Below are 19,797 nucleotides of genomic sequence, written 5' to 3'. Positions count from 1 at the left end.
ACCTACAAAATGCATGGACCATGTGTTGATGAATGAATGCATATTGTCAATATCCTAAAACCAAGTGAATGCAAAATGTGCATGAAACAGTCTAAAGGCTGTTTAAACACAGACCTTATAGTTCAAGTGTCACCAGGTGGTGATACTTTTTGTAGTTGCTTTCCTTATTTATTTATAAAAATATTTTATTTTCTTCTCTTTAGTTGCTGTTGCTTTTTTTTCCTAGAGTTCTTTTGGATTAAGCTGGGATCTTTGCATGGCCAGAAGAGGCAATCATTGGGACAAATTGGACTAATGGTTTGTTTGAGTCTTGGGACTGGATTGAATGGGCACTAAAGAATAGAATGCTAGTGGGTTGGGTTTGTGTGCTTAGCCACTGGAGATTGTGCAGGACAATGAGCTTGGCCAAGATAAAAGATGCATATGTGAGAATGCCCACGGAATAAAAGTCACTGTAACTGAGCCAAATTACACTTTTTGATGTGGTTGCAACGATTAAAGTTGCTTAGAACAACTTGAGGAATGCAGGGGTCATCATCCCTAAAATTTAGGGAGTTACTATTTTTGGACCTTTGAATCTGTTCGTGTTATTATCTTCGTTTTTGCAAGAGGATTTATTCTCTAGTGTATGCCGAGGTCAAATTTTGCATTGATCATGGAGAAATTTAGACTGGAAGGTTTAAATAGGAAAAATTGTTATATGTATGCCATGTGTCACAATTTGGGCACAAATTCCCGAGAGAGAGAGAGAGAGAGAGAGAGAGAGAGAGAGAGAGAGAGAGAGAGAGAGATTTACGAAAAAAGAGAGAGAGAGAGAGAGCAGCATTAAATTTACGAAAAAAAAGAGAGCAACATTAAAAAAAAAAACGTTGAAGGCAGGAGGGGCAGATCTGAGCGTGGGCTGAGGGCAGATTGTTGCAAGTAAATCAGTTGTGGAGGGTATTTCTTCATCTCTGACTCATGTATGGAGGTAGAGCTTGCTCCCTTTGGTCAACCCTCTCTCTATTCTCATTGGAAATGCTCTGCATGATGGGCTAATTCAATCGAATGTACAGTTCTGTGTTTTTTTCTCTTCTGTTGAGGCAAGAGCCTCACTGTTCAGGTTCAGGAGCAGCTGATCGCTCCTCCAATGCAAGAACTAAAGAAAGTGTTGACCACGCCACACAAGAACAGGGTTTTCAGCTCTGATTTAGTGCTGTTTGTTGGTCTGTTTTAATGTTGGAATGATGCCAAGGTTAAACGGTTTGTAGTCCAACTGGTATGGAACAGATCTGGAATGGAATAAGGCTGAGAACAAGTCAAGAAATAGGTGAAAAATAGTAAATAAAGAGTTCTGCAGATTGCAACTCGGCACTTGAATTATTGAGTTATGGTCACAGAAAGTGTTTTCCTACTTGGGATGTTGTTTTGGATATGCTGTATTGTCCCTTGCCAACTCGGTGTTAAGCAAGGGAGTGAAGTCTCTGTTTGTGTGTGTATTTGAAAAGACCAGGTATTAATTGAAGGGACTATCGCTTTATGTGAGCCATAGACCGGTTTCATCAAGCACATGTATGGATGCAGGCTTAGGGTTTCACTGGCATTGTAGATCAAATAGTCAAAAGAAAAATATCGCTGAACTGGGGTTGATCTTGTCAGCAAAATGCATGTCTAGCAAGTCACATAATAGCTAAATATAAATGAGATGACTGCTGTTCAGTACAAGGCCATTACAATTTACAAACGACAGTGCCATGTGGCAGGTTATTCGGGCAGTTCATGTGTTTCCATGGGCCCCAAACATCTATCACTTTCGTGCCCACTTTAAATCCTCTGGGTCACTTAGTTCTGCCTCCAATAGTTTCACCTGAACATGAGGCTGTTCTAGCTTCGTTGCAGGAGTCCACTATCACCTATAGGTGCATTCTTAAGAGAGGAGCATTAGTGCAACTATTCAGTCTAAAACGATGGAGGATGCACAACAGGAGCATCAAAGCATTTCTCATTGCATTTTGGAAGATCGATATGCTAACTACATTTGTAGATATCAGAATGTATGAGAAGGCACACGCAAAGCATTTTTCATATTGAGCTGTGTATTGCACTGAACTTTAGAAGAGCTCTGTGTGCTCACTCATTTACAGTTATGAGTATGTATGAGGTTCTGGTGCAGGACAAGGTATTGTTTATGCGTCTATTTAAAATATTCCTTGATTCTATTTCTGACGCCACCAGCCATGTTGGATCTTTGAGCTTTACAAGTGTTTGAGAGATCAACGGATTAATGCAGCATGCCAGAAAAATGAAATGAAAGAAAGAGGTAGGGCTGAGAAGAAATGCAGTAATATTGCAATCAAGAAGGAATCGGGCATGTATAAGAACTTCTGCTTGATGTACTAAGAGTTTCTTAAAAGACAATGATATCAGGTTAGAGTTAAATGTTCTGCTTACTTATGGGAACTTGATCAAGCAAACAAGTTAAAGGACACAAAAAGAACCAAACCTCTCCTGCTGGCTACAAAAAGCAGCTAGCATGTTGGAGAATTATATAGGTAAATACAGATAATTATGTGGAAATATTTAATTGTTCAGAATGGACGGTAGTTTGGTACCTTTACTAGATGGTTCTGGGTGGTGATCCTTTCACTGAGACTATGCTCACAAGGTGGGGCATCATTCTGTACAAGCCGAGGGAGCTTCCTCATGTAAGTTGTACATGAAGACACTTCATTAAAATGTCATTGATTTGTCAGTTATATGAGTAGCATTGTCATTATAGACTGTCATGTGAAGGCATATAAAGACAGGCCCAACATTGTACATAGGTCCACCTATTGCAACATTGGAGTGTGCAGTTAGAAGAGAACAAAATGTTTATCTGAGAATATAGTTTATTTTTCAGAAAATAGAAGGTAAATACTACCATTGGGGTGGGGTGGGACTTCAGTTGTCTGAGTCCCCATATTATGGTTGGACCTGTTGTTGACATGCAGGGTGGTGTCAAACATCACCTCTTTACAAAGTTATCTGTATAGCTGTTACCTGGCAAGCAATTTACAGTTCAGTAAGATACCCAGTTCTAAGGACTATACACCGTTTCACATGGTGGATCTTGTAAATGGCCTGAAGGTACCTGTATAGATATGTGGTTTTCACTGATTTCTAACATATGGACTATGACTAATTCTTCCTCTAAATTGAGCCTTACCCAAAGAATTTTTTTTTGATGGTAGCTTTTGTAGTAAATGTCGGATGCATTGGTGGGTAGTGGTTCAAATTAAAATTCTTTACTCTCTTTAAAATTTGCATTCTTATTAGTTGATCATGTCCTCTATCATCTTACAGGATTCTCAAGATCCAAATCCCTTGATTCGTGCATTGGCTGTTCGAACAATGGGTTGTATCAGAGTGGATAAAATTACAGAATACCTTTGTGATCCACTTCAAAGGTGCTTGAAGGTGGTGCACAACTTTTTTTCTCATTGATTTTGAATGGATATTCTAGTGAGCGATGGACATCTGCAGTCACTTTTGTCTTGCCTAACAGGTATTTTCTGGATTCAGGATGATGATCCCTATGTCCGGAAAACGGCTGCAATTTGTGTTGCAAAACTTTATGACATCAATGCAGAGCTTGTGGAGGATCGAGGATTTTTGGAGACATTAAAGGATCTAATTTCAGATAGCAACCCAATGGTCGTTGCAAATGCTGTTGCAGCCTTAGCAGAAATACAAGAGAGCAGCAGTAAACTTATATTTGAGATTACAAGTCACACTCTTTTCAAGCTTCTAGCAGCACTTAATGAGTGCACTGAGTATGTGTGCTGTACTTTTTATGTGCCTTCAAAGTTTTTAGTCTTGACTATTTAGATACCTGTCTGTCTGGCAACCCACTGGCTTGCTCATAGATCTTTTGTATACACTTGACAACATGACATTGCAAGACCTCAAACAGCCCAGCCATACACATGCAAAAAAGTCCCACATAGTTAGGAACATTCCAGCTGCTCACAAAGCAACAAAGTTTATGCAGTGGCTTATAATAAACTTATTATGTTCCATTTTTTAGGTGGGGGCAAGTCTTTATTCTGGATGCTTTATCAAGATACAAAGCAAAGGATGCTCGTGATGCAGAAAATATTGTGGAGCGGGTTACGCCTCGATTGCAGCATGCAAACTGTGCGGTGGTGCTTTCGGCAGTCAAAGTAAGCATTATGTGTCCTTTGATCAGGGAATCTTTCAGTGCTGCTACCTACTCAGTAACCATTTGAGTTATAATAGTGCCTACTCAATTTTAGGTGATTCTGCAACAAATGGAGCTGATCACCAGTGCTGATGTCACACGAAACCTTTGCAAGAAGATGGCTCCCCCGTTAGTTACTCTTATTTCTGCAGAACCTGAAATTCAATATGTAGCTTTGCGCAACATTAATCTTATCGTCCAGCGACGCCCCAATATTCTTGCCCATGAGATTAAGGTAAATGTCATATACTCAAACATGTATTTCCACATAAAACTGCTTTGCTGCAGGTGGCTTGAGTTTTGTTATTTGTTGATCTGTATTTGGCTGGGCCTAAGTTTAAGATTTTTTGAAGGTGTTCTTTTGCAAATACAATGATCCCATTTATGTGAAAATGGAGAAGCTAGAGATAATGATAAAGCTTGCCTCAGACCGCAATATTGATCAGGTATATTTTTCCCTTCTATTCTTTTCCTGTTCTTCAAAGGTAATGCGAATGAGAAGTTTTTTCATGCAACTGTGGATAAAGTTGAAGGTGTGGATGTCAATGAATGTGAACTGGCTGCAGGCTTTTTGAGATCATACATCTTGAGGGAGGGGGGAGGCATTCCTGCCTTGAAGGTGCAGTACTTGGTTGAGCATGCAAGTACAATCTGTGGAAAGCAGGCTAGAGGCTAGCCTCTAGAGTTGAGGCTTGCAGACTAGTTGTATTTTGATATATAAAAATAGGCCATTTTGAGTTGCCTACCAAATAAGTATAATAAACTAGAGCTGGACATATTGAAAGCAAAGGCTACCAATTCATTAATATTACCTCCTGTTGGGATACACATGTCCAGTCAACCCTAAACATGAACTATTTCACATGCCCTAGGTGTTAGAATTAAGCCAAAACTCTTACTAGTACATCCTATGTCACCCATATGTGCAGCTGGCACCATCATCACTATCTCCTTTCTCGGCCTCGATGTGTACTTCACTTCATGCTTGTCTAAGATTGACACTGTTTTTAGCCAATATTCTATTAGACATGGACTACCTGCATTATGCATAAGATCCGTCGACGGTTACCAACCAACGTGCCGCTGCGCCCACCCCCCCCCCCCCCCCCCCCCCCCCACCACCTTGCGGCCACCCTGCCTACATGCCGTCATCCGTGGTGCCCGGCACCTCTACCGGCATTAATAAAAAACAGAATCCAACCCCCCAAACCCTCCCCCTGGTTGCTCCATTTGTAACAACTCCTGCCCCTCCGGCAATACAGCAGTGTGTTTGGTAGGTTCTCAATAGGAAAGCACAATGGAAACCTCTGGTCAGACGCTGGTGCACTCTGCGAGTCCCCCCCCAGTCAAACACCTTGCTCTCTGAGAAATAGCTCTTGGCCTTCTGTGCCACTGAGCTGGAGCTTAAAGAAACAACGATTTTCGGCCAGGTAGTAGGTCACTTTCCAGCTAGGGCCTAGCTTCGGGACTGGCTCCACTCCACGCTGTGCATTGGCACAGCGCAGATTGTGGAGGCTGTCCTCATGGGCCATGGGATCTTCATGATTCCTCTCACCTCGGCAACCGCAGCTCGGGAGTTAGTGGAGAGATCGCCCTATGCCTTCACGAAGGGGGTCATTCACATGGTCCCCTGGTACAACGGCTTTACAGTGGAGTCATTTGGGCTCCACAACATTTTTCTCCGACACCTTGTCACTTTACTTTTTCTCAAACTCGCGGTAGAGTACTGCCACTTAGTGGAGGACCTTGGTCGGCTCTTTGGCACAGTTCTCCTTGCCTCCTTTGCGGATGCTATGACAGTTGTAGGAGTCCCCAAGGTACGGGTGGCCGTGAAAGACAGAGTATACCCAAGTTCCTGGAGATAAGAGGCTGGAGGTTACTGTTTTAGGCAGTATGGCATTGTGACCGGGCAACCAGGGTAGTGCTTGCGTTGCCATGACTTTGGGCATCAAGCAGTTGACTGTACACGCTTCGGAGCTAAGGCGGCTCCATTGACACAGCCTTGTCAGTAGGGAGCAGGAGGGCGAGCGACTCCGCAGTCCTCCCCTGCCCACTCCACTCGGCAAGGCCGCAGCCTCCCAAGTCCACCACCCACGCCACAGACTACCTCACCGGAGAGCCCACACCCCCCGTACCCACCCTCCCATGCCCCCCCCCCCCCCCCAAAACCCGCCATGCACCTCCACCCATCCCTCGATCTTTTCCCCCTCCAACTACCTCCCTGGTCGAGCACTCTCCCCTCTCGATCCACCCCCGATTCTGGTGATCCTCCCCCAGAACCAACTCCCCTCTCTCATAGGAGATGATGAGCCCCACACGTCTACATCCTCCTCGCACCAGCAGTTCTCCCTCTCCCATACAGCCGCTAGCTCATCTGTCCCTACTGCCATTCACATTTTTTCGAGACAGGCACAGTTGTTGCCATAGGAGTTCTTCCGCTGTGGCCCATGGTTCTACCTGAGAGTTGTAGAGCGCAGAGAGTTTCCACTACCTCTAGAGGTGGGGATCTTCGTGGTTCGCAAGTCAAGGAGAGGCAAGGTCCATCTACTAGCACCACTGGATGGACCAAACTACGCCTTCTTCTTTCTGTCCTCCCACTAAGGGGTTTGGACAACGACACAGATAGAGGAGTTAAAGAGTCATGTGGAGGACCACATCTCCTAGTGGATGGGAGATGAAGGACTAGCACTGTTCGCGCATCAGTGGCCCGGCTGCATGATGGATATTAACTGGTGGGCTGGTGCTGAGGTTCCACACTTGAGCATAATTTTTCGAGCCCTTCCATAGTGCAAAGCTCCGCGGGATGTGATCGAGTGGCCCTTGGCACAGCGCCCGTCTTTACCAGTGCACAGAGTCTCGACTCTCAGCATGGTTGATTGACGCATTGATAGTACCACTTAGAGTATCTATCACCCCTATGGTTTGGCTGAGGGTTACAATGGGGGATTGGAGTTCTCCATCCAGACCTGCAGCAAAACGCACTTGCATGCCTCATAGTTTCTCCTCCACATTAGCAGGCTCCACACCGAATAAATGCCTATTCGGTCAGTCACAGGTTTTCCCATGAGTTTACACCTTGCTTCATGGAATGTGAACAGTCTCCACTACAGTGGGGCACGTGGTTCTAGGAAGTTGATTGTTCGGCAAGAGCTGTAGCCTGGCCTTGCCGGACGGATTGACATCCTACTTCTACAGGAGCATAAGCTTACGCCCACCCAGGCCCAGCGGGTAGGAAAGGTACTCCCGGGCGGGAGATCGATTGAAGCTTTTCCAGTGGAGACTGATCACCTTGTTGTCAGTGGCCTATAAGGCATTGGCAAAGATGATTGGTAGGCGACTATGCCTCGTGTTGCTAGACATCATCCATGACACACAGACATGCTTTGTCCAGGATAGGAGCATCCTGGACAATGTATTTATATTCTTTGAGGCGACACAGTGGGCTCAGCACAATGGGTAGAGACTAGCCATACTTCTCTTGGATTTTGAGAAAGCTTATGACAGGGTGGATTGGGATTTCCTAGAGGGCACCATGGCGAGGTTGGGTTTCTAACAGGCTTGAATTTACGAGGTCTCTGTACTTTACAGATCGGCCACGAGCAGGGTTCTCATAGGTGGTAGGTATAGGGAGGAGTTTTGGCTAGAGAGATCGGTCCGGTAGGGCTGCCCCCTAGCCCCTTACTTGTTCCTACTCTTTGTAGAGGCGATGCCTCACTTTATCAGGTCCCGTGTGAGCGGTTTACGCGGCCTTCGACTTCCAGTGAGAGAGGAGACAGAGTTGCTAGACTCGGAGTATGCAGACAATACATCACTCTACATAGAGGACAATGAGCTGATGTTGGAGAGAGTGAGGCTAGCCCTTGAGGTGTTCTGTTAAGTAGTAGGAGCGAAAATCAACTGGTGAAAGTTGGTTGGTTTTCTCACAGACCTTGACTGTAGCACAGAGTGGGGCGTCCACCTTGGATTTAAATGGGTGAGCAGAGGGCAGACCGTCCGGTACTTAGGATTCCAGGTGGGACTTGACATCACTTCCGCCTAGCAGTTTCTTCCAGTCCTTGATTCTATTTGGAGGAAGCTGATCTATTGGAGCACGACTCGTCTCTCACTAGCCGGCCAAGCCTTGGTGGTTAACCAGGTCCTCCTAGCAATGGCCTGATACATCGCCTCGTGTAGGCGTTTCTCCTCGTCCTGCGTAGTGCAGCTTCACCGCCTTGTGCGGAACTTCCTTTGGTCCGGGTTCGACGGCTCCAGGGATTCGCGGGCCAAGGTGGCATGGGTGACCATTATATGGCATCGGTCAGAGGGAGAGCTTGGGATCATAGACTTAGAGTTTGAGAGTATGGCCCTCTTGGGCAAGCTAGTTGTACGCGGCCTCGCCTCGGGAGGGCGGACCTGGAAGGTCCTACTACAGGAGGGTCTTCAAGATTGTAGATCGAGGTTTGGCGGTGAGTGGAGGCCGTCCCTGAGATGGATCTTCACATCAGCCCAGATCCCCTCCCCCCCAGGTCACCCTTTCTACACAGCTTATTCCGCGTATGGCAGGGCCTCCGTAAGGCCCTAATCCAGAGCCTCCCATGTTGCCAAGAGGAGATAGATCATTAGCCGGTGATCTGGAACCCCCAGGTCAAGGATCGGGAAGGGGCACAGATTGGCGAGTGCCCCCGCATCCAGTGGGTTGGTTGGAAGGCCGGCACGGCTCGTACCATCAAGACATGGCAGGAGGTGCACAGGATGGCGAACGAGGAGGTGTTGTAGCGAGTATCAGGCTACCAGAGAGAAGTGGAGTTGAGGCGAAGGGAGATAGACGTAGCAATACCTCTGGAGTGGCTTGCTCCCTCGAGACGAGTGCCGATAGAGCCGGAGGAGGTATGGGCAGCTAGGCTCTCACCAACAGGCATTCCCCTACAGGTGGTACGTAGAGTGGGCGGCGCCCCGCAAGGGACTTTTCTTCACTGTTCAGGAGGGGGGTGTCTGGCCCTTGACAGAGGGCAGCAAGATGAGGGATTAGTTGCCCTTTCGTGGAGGAGGATTCGGGTGGTGGGCCTTCAGGGGAAGACATGGCGACTGGACCCCTATGTTCTCTGGAAGGAGCTCAAGGAGTGGCACCTTTGGATCTGGGAGGGCAGACCACTCGATGAGCTGGAGTGGGATCCAAGAGAGTAGCTATGGCCGGCCACGGCAGTTGCCAAGAAGCCACCGAGGTTCTTGGAATACACTGCCAGGATTGGCAGACATGTACTGATGCGGGAGGACATGGATTGGGCGTCGTCACGTAGCAGGCACTAGGCGGAGCATAGCATCACGGAGCCGTTCCAACAGACCTTTCGGCGCCGCCTATGGGATAGCTGGAGGTCGAGGAGGGTATCGTACTTCTTATGGCTAGTGGCACATGGAGGCTTGGCGGTGGGAAGTTGGCTTCCCCAGATGCATGAGGGAGGTTGTAAGCGCTGCACACAGCAACCTCTGGAAACCCCCAAGCACTGCCTTTGGTCATGTGAGGAGGCACAGCTCGTGTGGAGAGGAGCATGCCGCATCCTTTGCCGTATAGCACCCAGCCTTGGATATATTTCATGGGGAGCTTTTTGTTGGCAGGCGGTCAGCCAAGAACGGCACCTGCTGTATGAGGCTGGGATGTAGGACACGATTTTCATCATCGAGGCAAGGTCCTGCGCAGTGGTCGGCTTGGAGGCGCTACCTATCCATCAGGTACTGGAGCCCACAGCAGACCGCTCTGAGGTATGGGGGCCCCTAGTTCTTAACTCTTCCTCCTTAAATAGTTTTTCCTTAACTTCATACGTTTATGTGTTCTCAAAAAGCTTAAAGCTTTTGCACTATGTTTATGCATTTGAAAGTTTAAAAATCTTTCATTCTTTTTATGTTTTTCCAAAAAGCAAGCCACCTTCTTAGATTAGACCATCACTAGTATCTATTTGATTGCTGTGGCTGGACTGCTCTGATTACTACTCACTAGCTCACTAGCTTCTTCATAGCCACAACATGATCATCAAGATTGCTGCCAATAATTAAGAACACCTAAGCTTCTTCTAGCTCAAGATTAATACGATGATTATTTCCTCTTTGTTCTTTGCATACGCTGAACAACACCACACACACACACACACACACTCTCTCTCTCTCTCTCTCTCTCTCTCTCTCTCTCTATTTTGTTGAATTTCTACACCAGTATCCTAGATTGCATCACGAAGAACATGAGGGCCCTTGTTTCACAATGACTAGCTCCATGTAACACACCACCCATTAGAACTCGCAAGTCTTTCCATCTAAAATGGTGCCACCTCATCGACCAACAGGCCCCCTTGGGGCCTCCCAGCCAAGGGCCGCTTCCGCATCCCCCGGACCCCAAAATAGGGGCCCCTTTTAACTCCCTTACCCCGCAACTCGATGCAATGTGCCACGAGTTGTTAGGAGCTCAACTACTTAGTCTAACCCAAAGATTAGACTCACAATGGTCACCTTTTTGCCATCCGGTCACATAGACCTCATGTGATATACAAGTCAGGACTCAACCAATATCCGGGCTCACATTTGGCTTCTCCCCATAATGGGGGCCTTACAGCTTTGAGCACCATGGATCATTGGCCCCACCTTATGAGGGTGGGGCATTGAGCATATCTAACATGGTTATGGGTCATAGAAACTCCTTTTAGCATTAGAGTTTGAGTTTTGGGCCTATTTAGACAAGCTAATTAAGACTTAATGTGAAATGCTCCTTTTTAAGCTTAACACTTGGACATCAAGGATAGGTGCCTGCAACATTGGTCACAGCCTAGGGAGATTGAGTGACTTCGATTGAACATAGTAGGGGCATGTTGGTGTTAGGTGTCTACAACATTTGTTACATCCTAGGGAGATTGAGTGACTTCGATTGAACATAGTAGGGGCATGTTGGGGTTAGGGCAATTGAGAGTAGGATAAAGTATAGACTTAGAAGAATACAATTAGGGTTAGGGTAGCACGGAGACAATGAACATAGTGGATTTGAATGAATGAATGAATGCTGAATATACAATGCTCATGCGGCAAATATACCGTGCAAGAATGAAAACTGTACCTTGAACTCTGTGTCTTGAGGATTCAGGTAGAGTTGGAGAGCGAGAGAGCGTGTTGTACTCCTAATGGATCTTGAAATGCTCTGACCGCGATGTTCTTCGTGTATGGAGTGTGGCAATAGAGATACAACTCTTGAAACTTACAAAAACGAGATTGAGGTTGAATGGAGGATAGCCGGCCTATTTAAAGAAAGTTTTGAGACCTCATAACATGCATCGTTTTAAAACTCTCTTGAACTGCACACCATTTCAGGGATTTAATTAATTAAGCATTTTTGGGATTGCTTAAGAAGTTCAGTATGTTATGCTTATTTTAGTTGAACACCTTCTCTCAGGCCCAAAAATTGAGCAAGACAACAAGCCCAATCTGAATTGTGAGTGTTTTTGGTTTTATATATATTTTACCTTAAGACGTTCCACCCCAAAGCAAATAGGGCATCGGACAAAGGGTGCACAACGGTTACACAATGGCTTACCAAGACTACAAAGGCGATGGCTATCTTACCAAGGGAGTCCAAGTGGTCACTGAAACTGGCCTGTTCACTGGGAAGGGCGGTAGTGTACAACCAAAATATATAAATGCTTTCACCCAATTTAACAGTCGCCCACTTTACCTGAACTTAAAGACACAGAATCAAGAAGACATACAGGAAGCTAGAATGCTCCTGTTGCAACACATACACCCTGTTGGCCCCTAAGTTAGGCGCCCCTTGTGGTATTTCTTTATTTTGAAAAAGAGAAAGTACAATGGACAATTACTGACCCAAATCAAGTTGACCGGGAGGGGAAACTCTGCCCAAGTCTGAATCTTCTGGTTGGAGTGCAGAATTGACCATTTCAGCCTGCTGTAATTACTGGTTGAGACCTGCTCTGAAACCTGTTTACAACTCTTACTGTTCCCTATACTGTTCAGCCCACTGTAATTACTGGTTCAGACCTGTTTTGAAACCTGTTTTCAGCTTATATTGATGCCTGCACTGTCCTGCATCATCTGGGCCAAGTGCCCCTTGATTCTGACATCAATTGGGCTTTGAAATAACCTCTGAACAGTCCAGAATCAGTTCTGATTTAGTGCTGTTTCAGACACTTGCTTGGTGAGGTTACCACCCTCACCTGTCCCTGCTGGGAACTGCAAACAACTGCTCTTGTTCGTGGAGAAAGGAGGCTCTTGCCTCATGCAAAAACAGCATATTCCACACAGCTGTACCTGAATTAGAAGAAAGGCCCTTGATTCTGCAGAATAACCCTACTGTCAGGGAGAGAAAGAGAGAGTAGAAAGCAAGCCCAGCCCCTTGTGCACCATAGACAAGGTAGACCAGCTCTCAAGAGCTCTCCATCTGCAACAATCCATCTCTCTTTCACAAAAATGAGCCCCCCATGCATTGAAACTCGTTTTTGTGCTGCCCTCTCTCTCTCTTTTGGGAATTTATGCCCAAATTGTGACACATGGCATACATGTAACAATTTTCCTGTTTAAACCTTTCAGTCTAAAATTCTCCATTCTCGGTTCAAAATTTGACCTCGGCACAGACCAGAGGATTAATCCTCGTACAAAAACAAAGATAATGACGCGAACAGATTTTGGGGTCCAAAAATAGTAACTCCATAAATTTTAGGAGTTGCTTCCATTGCATCCCACTAGTCTTCTGACCATCTTTACAGACTATGGCTACATCCAAATTTGTAACGTAGCTCAACTGAAAGTGAATTTCCACTGATGACCCCACATGGACTAATCTCTTGAAGATTTGTCTATCTTCACTTTGAACTAGTCTCTTCCAGGCTAGTTCTTCAACACACTTGTCCATATACACTTTCACAAGTCTCTTCCAGGCTTGTCAATCTACAGTGCCATCAGTTTTTTCCAGAGGTATACTGGACCTTAACTGTCCAGTCTTGACTCACTAGACATTCTTGTCTGTTTCACATACTGGCCATGTAACTCAGGCGTTTAGATTTCAAGAGGGATCTTTCCAAAAAGAAAAACCAAATAAAGTATGTAATAAAGAAATCAACAAAAAGGTAATAGTTGTCACAGTCTTGTGACAGTCACCCTAGAGAGGCTAGAGCATTGGACAAAGGGTGTAGTTGGTTGCTTAGTGGTCTACCAAGTCCTGCAAAGGTGGATGGAGGGTGTGTTCACACCCGTAAGACTATTTACATGGAGATGAAGGGGCTTTACACCATAGTGACAGGAAATAGCCGGAATGGCCCCCCAACACGTGGAATCGCCGTCCTCGGCATGAAGCTGTCGTGGGACACGTTCCGAATCGGTAGAACGTTCACTGTCCCGTTTCAAATAGGGAACGCCACGTGGCATCACTTACCTTCAGTCGGCTGCTGCTCCTGTTCGGATCATCTGCGATTGTGTGTTTCGCCCGGCTCTTGCGTGCTGCTCCCGCTTGAGATCGTCTGCCCATTGTTCTTACTCCCATGACCAGTCCGTAGCGCCCCCCTTTCCCTATTGCGCTGCGCCAGTCCTAGCCGCCAGCAACCAGTCCCCTGCTATCCCCTCATTTGTTGCCCTCTGTCAAGGCTCGGACGTCCCCCCTCCTGCACAGTGAAGATTCCATGTGGAGCGCCGCCTACTCTACTTGCCACCTATAGGGAGATATCTGTCGCTGAGAACTTAGTGGCCTATACTTCCTTGAGCTCTCTACCGGCTCTCATATCGGGGGGACAAAGCCACTCCTGAGGTATTGTTGCATCAATCTTCCATCTCCTCAACTCAACTCCTCTTTGGCAACTTGATGCCCGTTGAACGCCTCCTCGTCGGCCATCCTGTACACCTTCCTCCAGGTCATGATGGTGTGAGCCGGGCCAGCCTCCCAACTAGCCCACTGGATGTGGGTGCACTTGCCAATTTGTATCTTCTCTTGATCTCTGACATGGGGATTCCAGATCACCGGCTAGCGGTCTATCTGCTCTTGGCAGCCTGCAACTTTTGTGACATCATCCCCATTAGATGTATCTAGAGTAGGGTCAGTATCAGGAAGTGCTACCTCCACACCTACTGTAGGCATTGCATCGGCCATGGCATCAACAGTGCCACATGTTGCATGTAGACAAAGCACACTTGATGCTAGTTGGAATCCCAAGAAGAAGGAAGAGGTGGACACATCAGTAGCACGCTTTTTTTATCATGACCGCATTCAATTTCCTGCAGCCAGGTCAGAGTATTTTAAATTGATGTGCAAGAAGATTGGTGAGTATGGCCCTTCGTATGTACCTCCATCATTAGAGACCTTACGCACCTCTTTGCTTGATAAGAAAATGCGCCTTGTTGAGCAATCACCAGTGACTAGAAAGAGGATGTGGGCTAAAAATGGAGTTTCCTTGATTGCTGATGGTTGGAGTGATACATGTAAGCGATTCATTCATGGTATGGTTGCTTATTCTCGTGGGGAAATGTATTTCATATTTTCACATGATGCATCGGGGACGGGAAAGTTAGCAGATGTACTTGTAGCAGAGTGGGTTACATGTGTTGAGCTTATTGGCCCCCCAGAGCATGTTGTGAGACTTGTTGCAGATGGAGTGTCCGTAAATAGGAGAGCAGGTGCTATTATCCAGGGATATTATCCGCATATCATAGTTTCATTGCTTAAAGAACCTACTAAAGGATATTGGTAACTTGTCATGGATTGCACCTGTCATAGAGCAAGGAGCTCAAATGGTTAGCTTTGTTTTGAATCACTAGTTTCTTCGCCATCACTTCTCTTTCCGGTTGAAGAAGACACTTTTGAAATACTCTGATACTTGATTTGCCTTTAACTTCTTGATGCTAGGTAGGTTAAGAGAATGCAGTGGTGCCTTGAGGCAATTATTTCTTAGTGATAAGTTTACCTCATCAACATTGGCAAATACTCCTACATGTATCTTATGCTTGGAGAAAGCAAATAACTCCACTTTTTGGGATGATGTAAAGTGGATAGATGCTATGGTATCACCTATTGTACATTTATTGAGGGTTATGGATGCTATGCAACCTTGCATTGGCAAGGTATATGAGGCTATGGATAGGCTGAATGAAGAGTTGCAGGAGTTGGCACCAAATGATGAGGCGTATGAGGAGATACGCCATTTAGTTGTGACAAGGTGGAACTCCTATAGCTCACCCATGCATGCAACTGCATTTGTTGTGGATCCTGAGTTTCAAGGCAAGGGTCATGAGAATGACATTGAGGTTATGGATGCATGGAGACTTATATTGTCTCGTCTAGTGCCTGATCATGGCACTAGACGAAATATTAGAGATCAGCTTTCATGTTAGAGGACCTTTCGGGGTTCTTTTAGTTGTGGGGATGCATAGGAGGATCGCTATAAGATTGGGGCAGCTTTGTGGTGGGAGGACTATGGTTCGGATGGTCCTGAGTTGGAGCAACTAGCCAATCTATATTTTGAGTCAGTCAGTTATCTCCTCTTGTTTGGAGCAATTGTGGAGTACATACGCTCACATTGCTTGAAAGAAGAGGAACTGTCTTGGTGTGGAGAGGGCAAACGATCTAGTATTTGTTAATGCTAATTTGAGGATGTTATGTAACAGTATTACAACAAAGCCCGATCCATTCACAGAGTGGGAGATGCAACAAGAAGAGGAGACACATGTTGATGTTGAGGGAGATGCAATAATTCATGGTATACATGATGATGAGGCTGGCATTTCAAGAGTAGCTAGAGCAGCCTTAGATCATGATCATGATCTTTGATTTAGTTTACTTATCATGAGTCTCATGATACATGACACATGTACATTGTATATAATATTATGATCATTGATGACAGTGTGACACTTGGGCTGTTGACAGTTGTGCCATGCCGATATTGTATTTGTACTTGAGTCTTGCAGTTGTCCTTTGGGCTATTTTGGCATGCCGCATTTTGCTTTAGTCTAGAGATTAGACTTTATATTTGTAGTTTTTTTTGGGGCAATGAGAATGTTCTTTCAAAGATTAGACTTCAATTTTATATTTGTAATCTTTTAAGTTTTTTAGCAATGGGACCATAGGCATGTTCTTTCAACTTAGACTTTAAAGTTTAGTTCATTGTTCATTGTTTTATCATTTATGGCATATGTATTATGCATTTTATTATTTATAATTGAATAGCTTACCTCTTGAGCCTTGTAAGTTGCAATTCAATTTCTAATGAGTAGTTTTAGAATGATGCATGATATCTTAAAGTTAAAAATGATTTGTCCTTGTGGATTATATACCTTGGTTTTAAGTTTTAACACTCCAAAGTCCATATGGATTATGAGTGAAATATTAATTTTTTTTCATGAATTTTAATTTTTTAAATGCCGTTTTCGTTCCCACGTACCCATTCCCTAGGTTTGGCGTTCCTGTCACCGTCCCCGTTCCCCGTTCCGTGTTCCCCGTTTCATGTTTCTATGCTTTACATCCAACAACCTCGCCCGAAGTGGTACCTTTAAGCTAACCAACTCCCACTAAACGAGTGTAATGCTCTTGCTTAGCCTTTGCAAGACACTTAGTGAGAACATCTGCAAGGTTATCTTGGGTTTTGACTTTAGTCAATGTGACAAGACCATCATTCGAGACATGTCGAATAAAGTGACACCAAACATCTATGTGTTTGGTACGTGCATGGAACATGGCATTCTTAGCCAGACATACGGCACTCTGGCTATCACAACCAAGCACTGGAGTACGTGAAGAAAGACCAAAATCCTTGACCAGACTGCCAAGCCAAATAGGTTCCCTTTGAAGCTTTTGTGGCTGAAATATATTCAGCTTCTGTAGTACTTAGTGCTACAATTTTCTGCAATCTTGAACGCCGAGAGATTTCCCACCAGCCAAAGTTAAAAACATACCCACTAGTAGATTTTCTAGTATCAAGATCTCTTGCCATGTCCGAATCACAAAATCCCTGCAACTCTAGTGTACCCTTTCTATAGCATATACACTTTTCTTGTGTACCTTTGAAGTATTTGAAGATACATTTCATTGCTTCCCAATGTGGCTTGCTAAGTTTAGACATAATCTACTAACAACTCCCGTTGGATGAGCAATGTTAGGGCGAGTTGCAACCATGGCATACATTAAAGACCCACAAGTTGATGCATAAGGTATACCCTTCATGGCACTAGCAGCTGTATCATCCTTAGGGCAATCAGCTTTGCTAAGCTTTGTATGTGGCGGTAAAGGCACACCAAGTGGCTTAGCATCAACCATATTAAATCTGTCAAGTACTTTGCTGATGTACTTGTCCTGTGAGAGAAACAATAAATGTTGCCCTCTGTCTCCTTTAATGGGCATGCCCAAAATGTGTTCGGCTGCCCCCAAATCTTTCATGGAGAAGGTTGAACTCAATTGCCTTTTAAGAGCATTCAAAGTACTCTTATATTGTCCTTCAATTAGCATGTTATCCACATATAAAACCAGCACAACAAGGCTTCCATCATTAGCCTTTTTAGTGTATAAGCAGTGATATGCATGATTGCGTTTAAATCCATGGTTGAGCATAAAGGTATAAATTTTTTTGTAAAATTGTATGGGGGCTTGTTTCAGTCCATATAAGTTGCGTTTGAACTTTCAAACCAAATGCTCTTTTCCTGGAATAACAAATCCTTTTGGTTGCTTCATGTATAGCTCTTTGTCCAAGTCACCATGAATAAAAGCAGTCTTCACATCCATTTGATCCAACTTTAAATCCAAGGATGCAATGAAAGCAAACAAAACACGGAGCGTAGTCATTTTCACCAGTGGTGAAAAGACCTCCTGGAAGTCTATGCCTTCATCCTGTGTATAGCCCTTAGCAACCAGTTGTGCCTTGTACTTGGGCTTCTCATCAATACATTTCACTTTGTAAACCCATTTATTAGGAATAGCTCTCCTATCCTTGGGTAAAGGTACAATCTCCCATGTGTTATTTGCATATAGAGACTTCATCTCCTCTTGCATAGCAAGCTCCCACTTTCTCTTGTTTTCACATGACTGTGCCTCTTTAAATGTTAGAGGCTCACCCTCAGCAGTCAACAAAATGCAATCCAAAGATGGCTGAAACTTTTGTGGCTGCCTTTTGACATGTGTAGACCGTCTCACCCAATGATCTGTATTATTAGACAGTGGGCTGATTCAGCATTATTTGTTCTTATGGCTTTCAACTTAAGCCCTTTCTGTGTGGTAACAAAAGCATGAAACTTTTTAAAAGCATCCAACACTTCCTTTTTGCTCTTAAGTACATACACCCATGACTTTCTACTGAAATCATCAATGAAAGTAACAAAGTACCGCGCATCCCCATATGAATTAAAGGCATAGTGCACATATCAGAATGCACTCAGTCAAGAGCATTAGACTTCTTAATGACACTAGAGTAATAAGGAGACTTCACTTGTTTTCCATATAAGCAATCATTACAAAATTCGAGACAAGAGTCTTTTAGATCAAATCTCCCTAAAGAGGATAGAATTTGAAGGCCTTTCTGGCTCATGTGATCGAGTCTTTTGTGCCAAAGCTCCATCTGTGAATGGACTTCAGCCACAGCCGAGGTAATGCTTTACAATGCAAGTAATATAAAGTCCCTCTTTTGCTGTCTTTAACAATTAGCATAGAGCCCTTACGGACCTTTCAAGATCCACCACCGAAGGTAGTAAAATATCCTTTAGCATCAAGCTGCCCAACTGATAGTAAACTTTTCTTTATGCGAAGTATAAATATGACATCTTGCAAAATCAGCTCTTGGCCATTTTCAAGAGCCAAGTGAATGGAGCCAACACCCTCTATCTCACATGCATAGTTATTACCCAAGTAAACCTTGCCTTGGCAACCTGCAGTGTATTCAAAAAATGACTCCAAGGAGGAGGTAACATGAAAAGAGGCACCGTTGTCCACTATCCATGATTGTGACAGCCCATCATGAGCTGAAAGTAAGGCATCAATTACCTCCTTTTTGGTAATGTGCATATCACCTGCTACTGCCATAATATCTGCATCATTACATGAGGCTACAACAAGTATCTCTTCAGTGTCAGGAAGCTCTTCAATCACCACACTAGATGCAACATTTGCCTTTGCAACTGCTTTTGAGGAAGAGCTGTTATCATCTTTCTTATTATCCTTCTTCTTCTTACCCTGACGTTCCTTTCTTTCTTGCTCTTTCTCGAAGTATCAGCAATCGGGCTTTTTATGCCCTTTACGCCCACACTGATAGCATGTGACATCCTACTGTTTGCCCTTGCTTTTGCTTTTGCTTTTTCCTTTACTGGGTGCATTACCCCTCTTTTTAGACCTGCCTCTTACATGGTAAGCTGAGCCACTGCTTTCACCACTAGACTTTCTTTTGATTTCTTCATTAAGGATTGAACCTCTAACACCATCAAAAGTCAAAGCGGGGTTGTTGCTAAGTGACACAACCAAAGATTCCTAGCTGTCAGGCAAAGTCATCAATAAGAAAATAACTTTCAGTTTATCATAGAAAGCTGCCAAACTAGAGTCCTGCAGCTGACTCAAAACCCGTGTGAAAGCACTCAAATGCTCAGAT

The 19,797-nt window shown here is 44.6% G+C and overlaps 1 protein-coding gene across 1 annotated transcript in view; it reads left to right on the top strand.

Annotated features, from left to right (window-relative positions):
• The window catches only part of LOC148033724 (beta-adaptin-like protein C), a 49,998-nt gene that overhangs the window by 13,511 nt on the left and 16,690 nt on the right, over positions 1-19,797 (top strand). Inside the window, exons 4-8 of the mRNA XM_087681703.1 lie at positions 3,325-3,438; positions 3,544-3,794; positions 4,049-4,184; positions 4,278-4,457; positions 4,576-4,668. Coding sequence (XP_087537829.1) covers positions 3,325-3,438; positions 3,544-3,794; positions 4,049-4,184; positions 4,278-4,457; positions 4,576-4,668 — 774 coding nt within the window. The remainder of the gene's footprint in view (positions 1-3,324; positions 3,439-3,543; positions 3,795-4,048; positions 4,185-4,277; positions 4,458-4,575; positions 4,669-19,797) is intronic.

The sequence above is a fragment of the Lygodium microphyllum genome, chromosome 7 (assembly GCF_053477565.2).
Source record: "Lygodium microphyllum isolate KBCC chromosome 7, Lygodium_microphyllum_v1.1.10, whole genome shotgun sequence".
NCBI classification, from domain to species: domain Eukaryota; kingdom Viridiplantae; phylum Streptophyta; class Polypodiopsida; order Schizaeales; family Lygodiaceae; genus Lygodium; species Lygodium microphyllum.
Note: the sequence above shows the minus strand (reverse complement) of the source record. Positions and strands in the feature narration are given on the sequence as shown.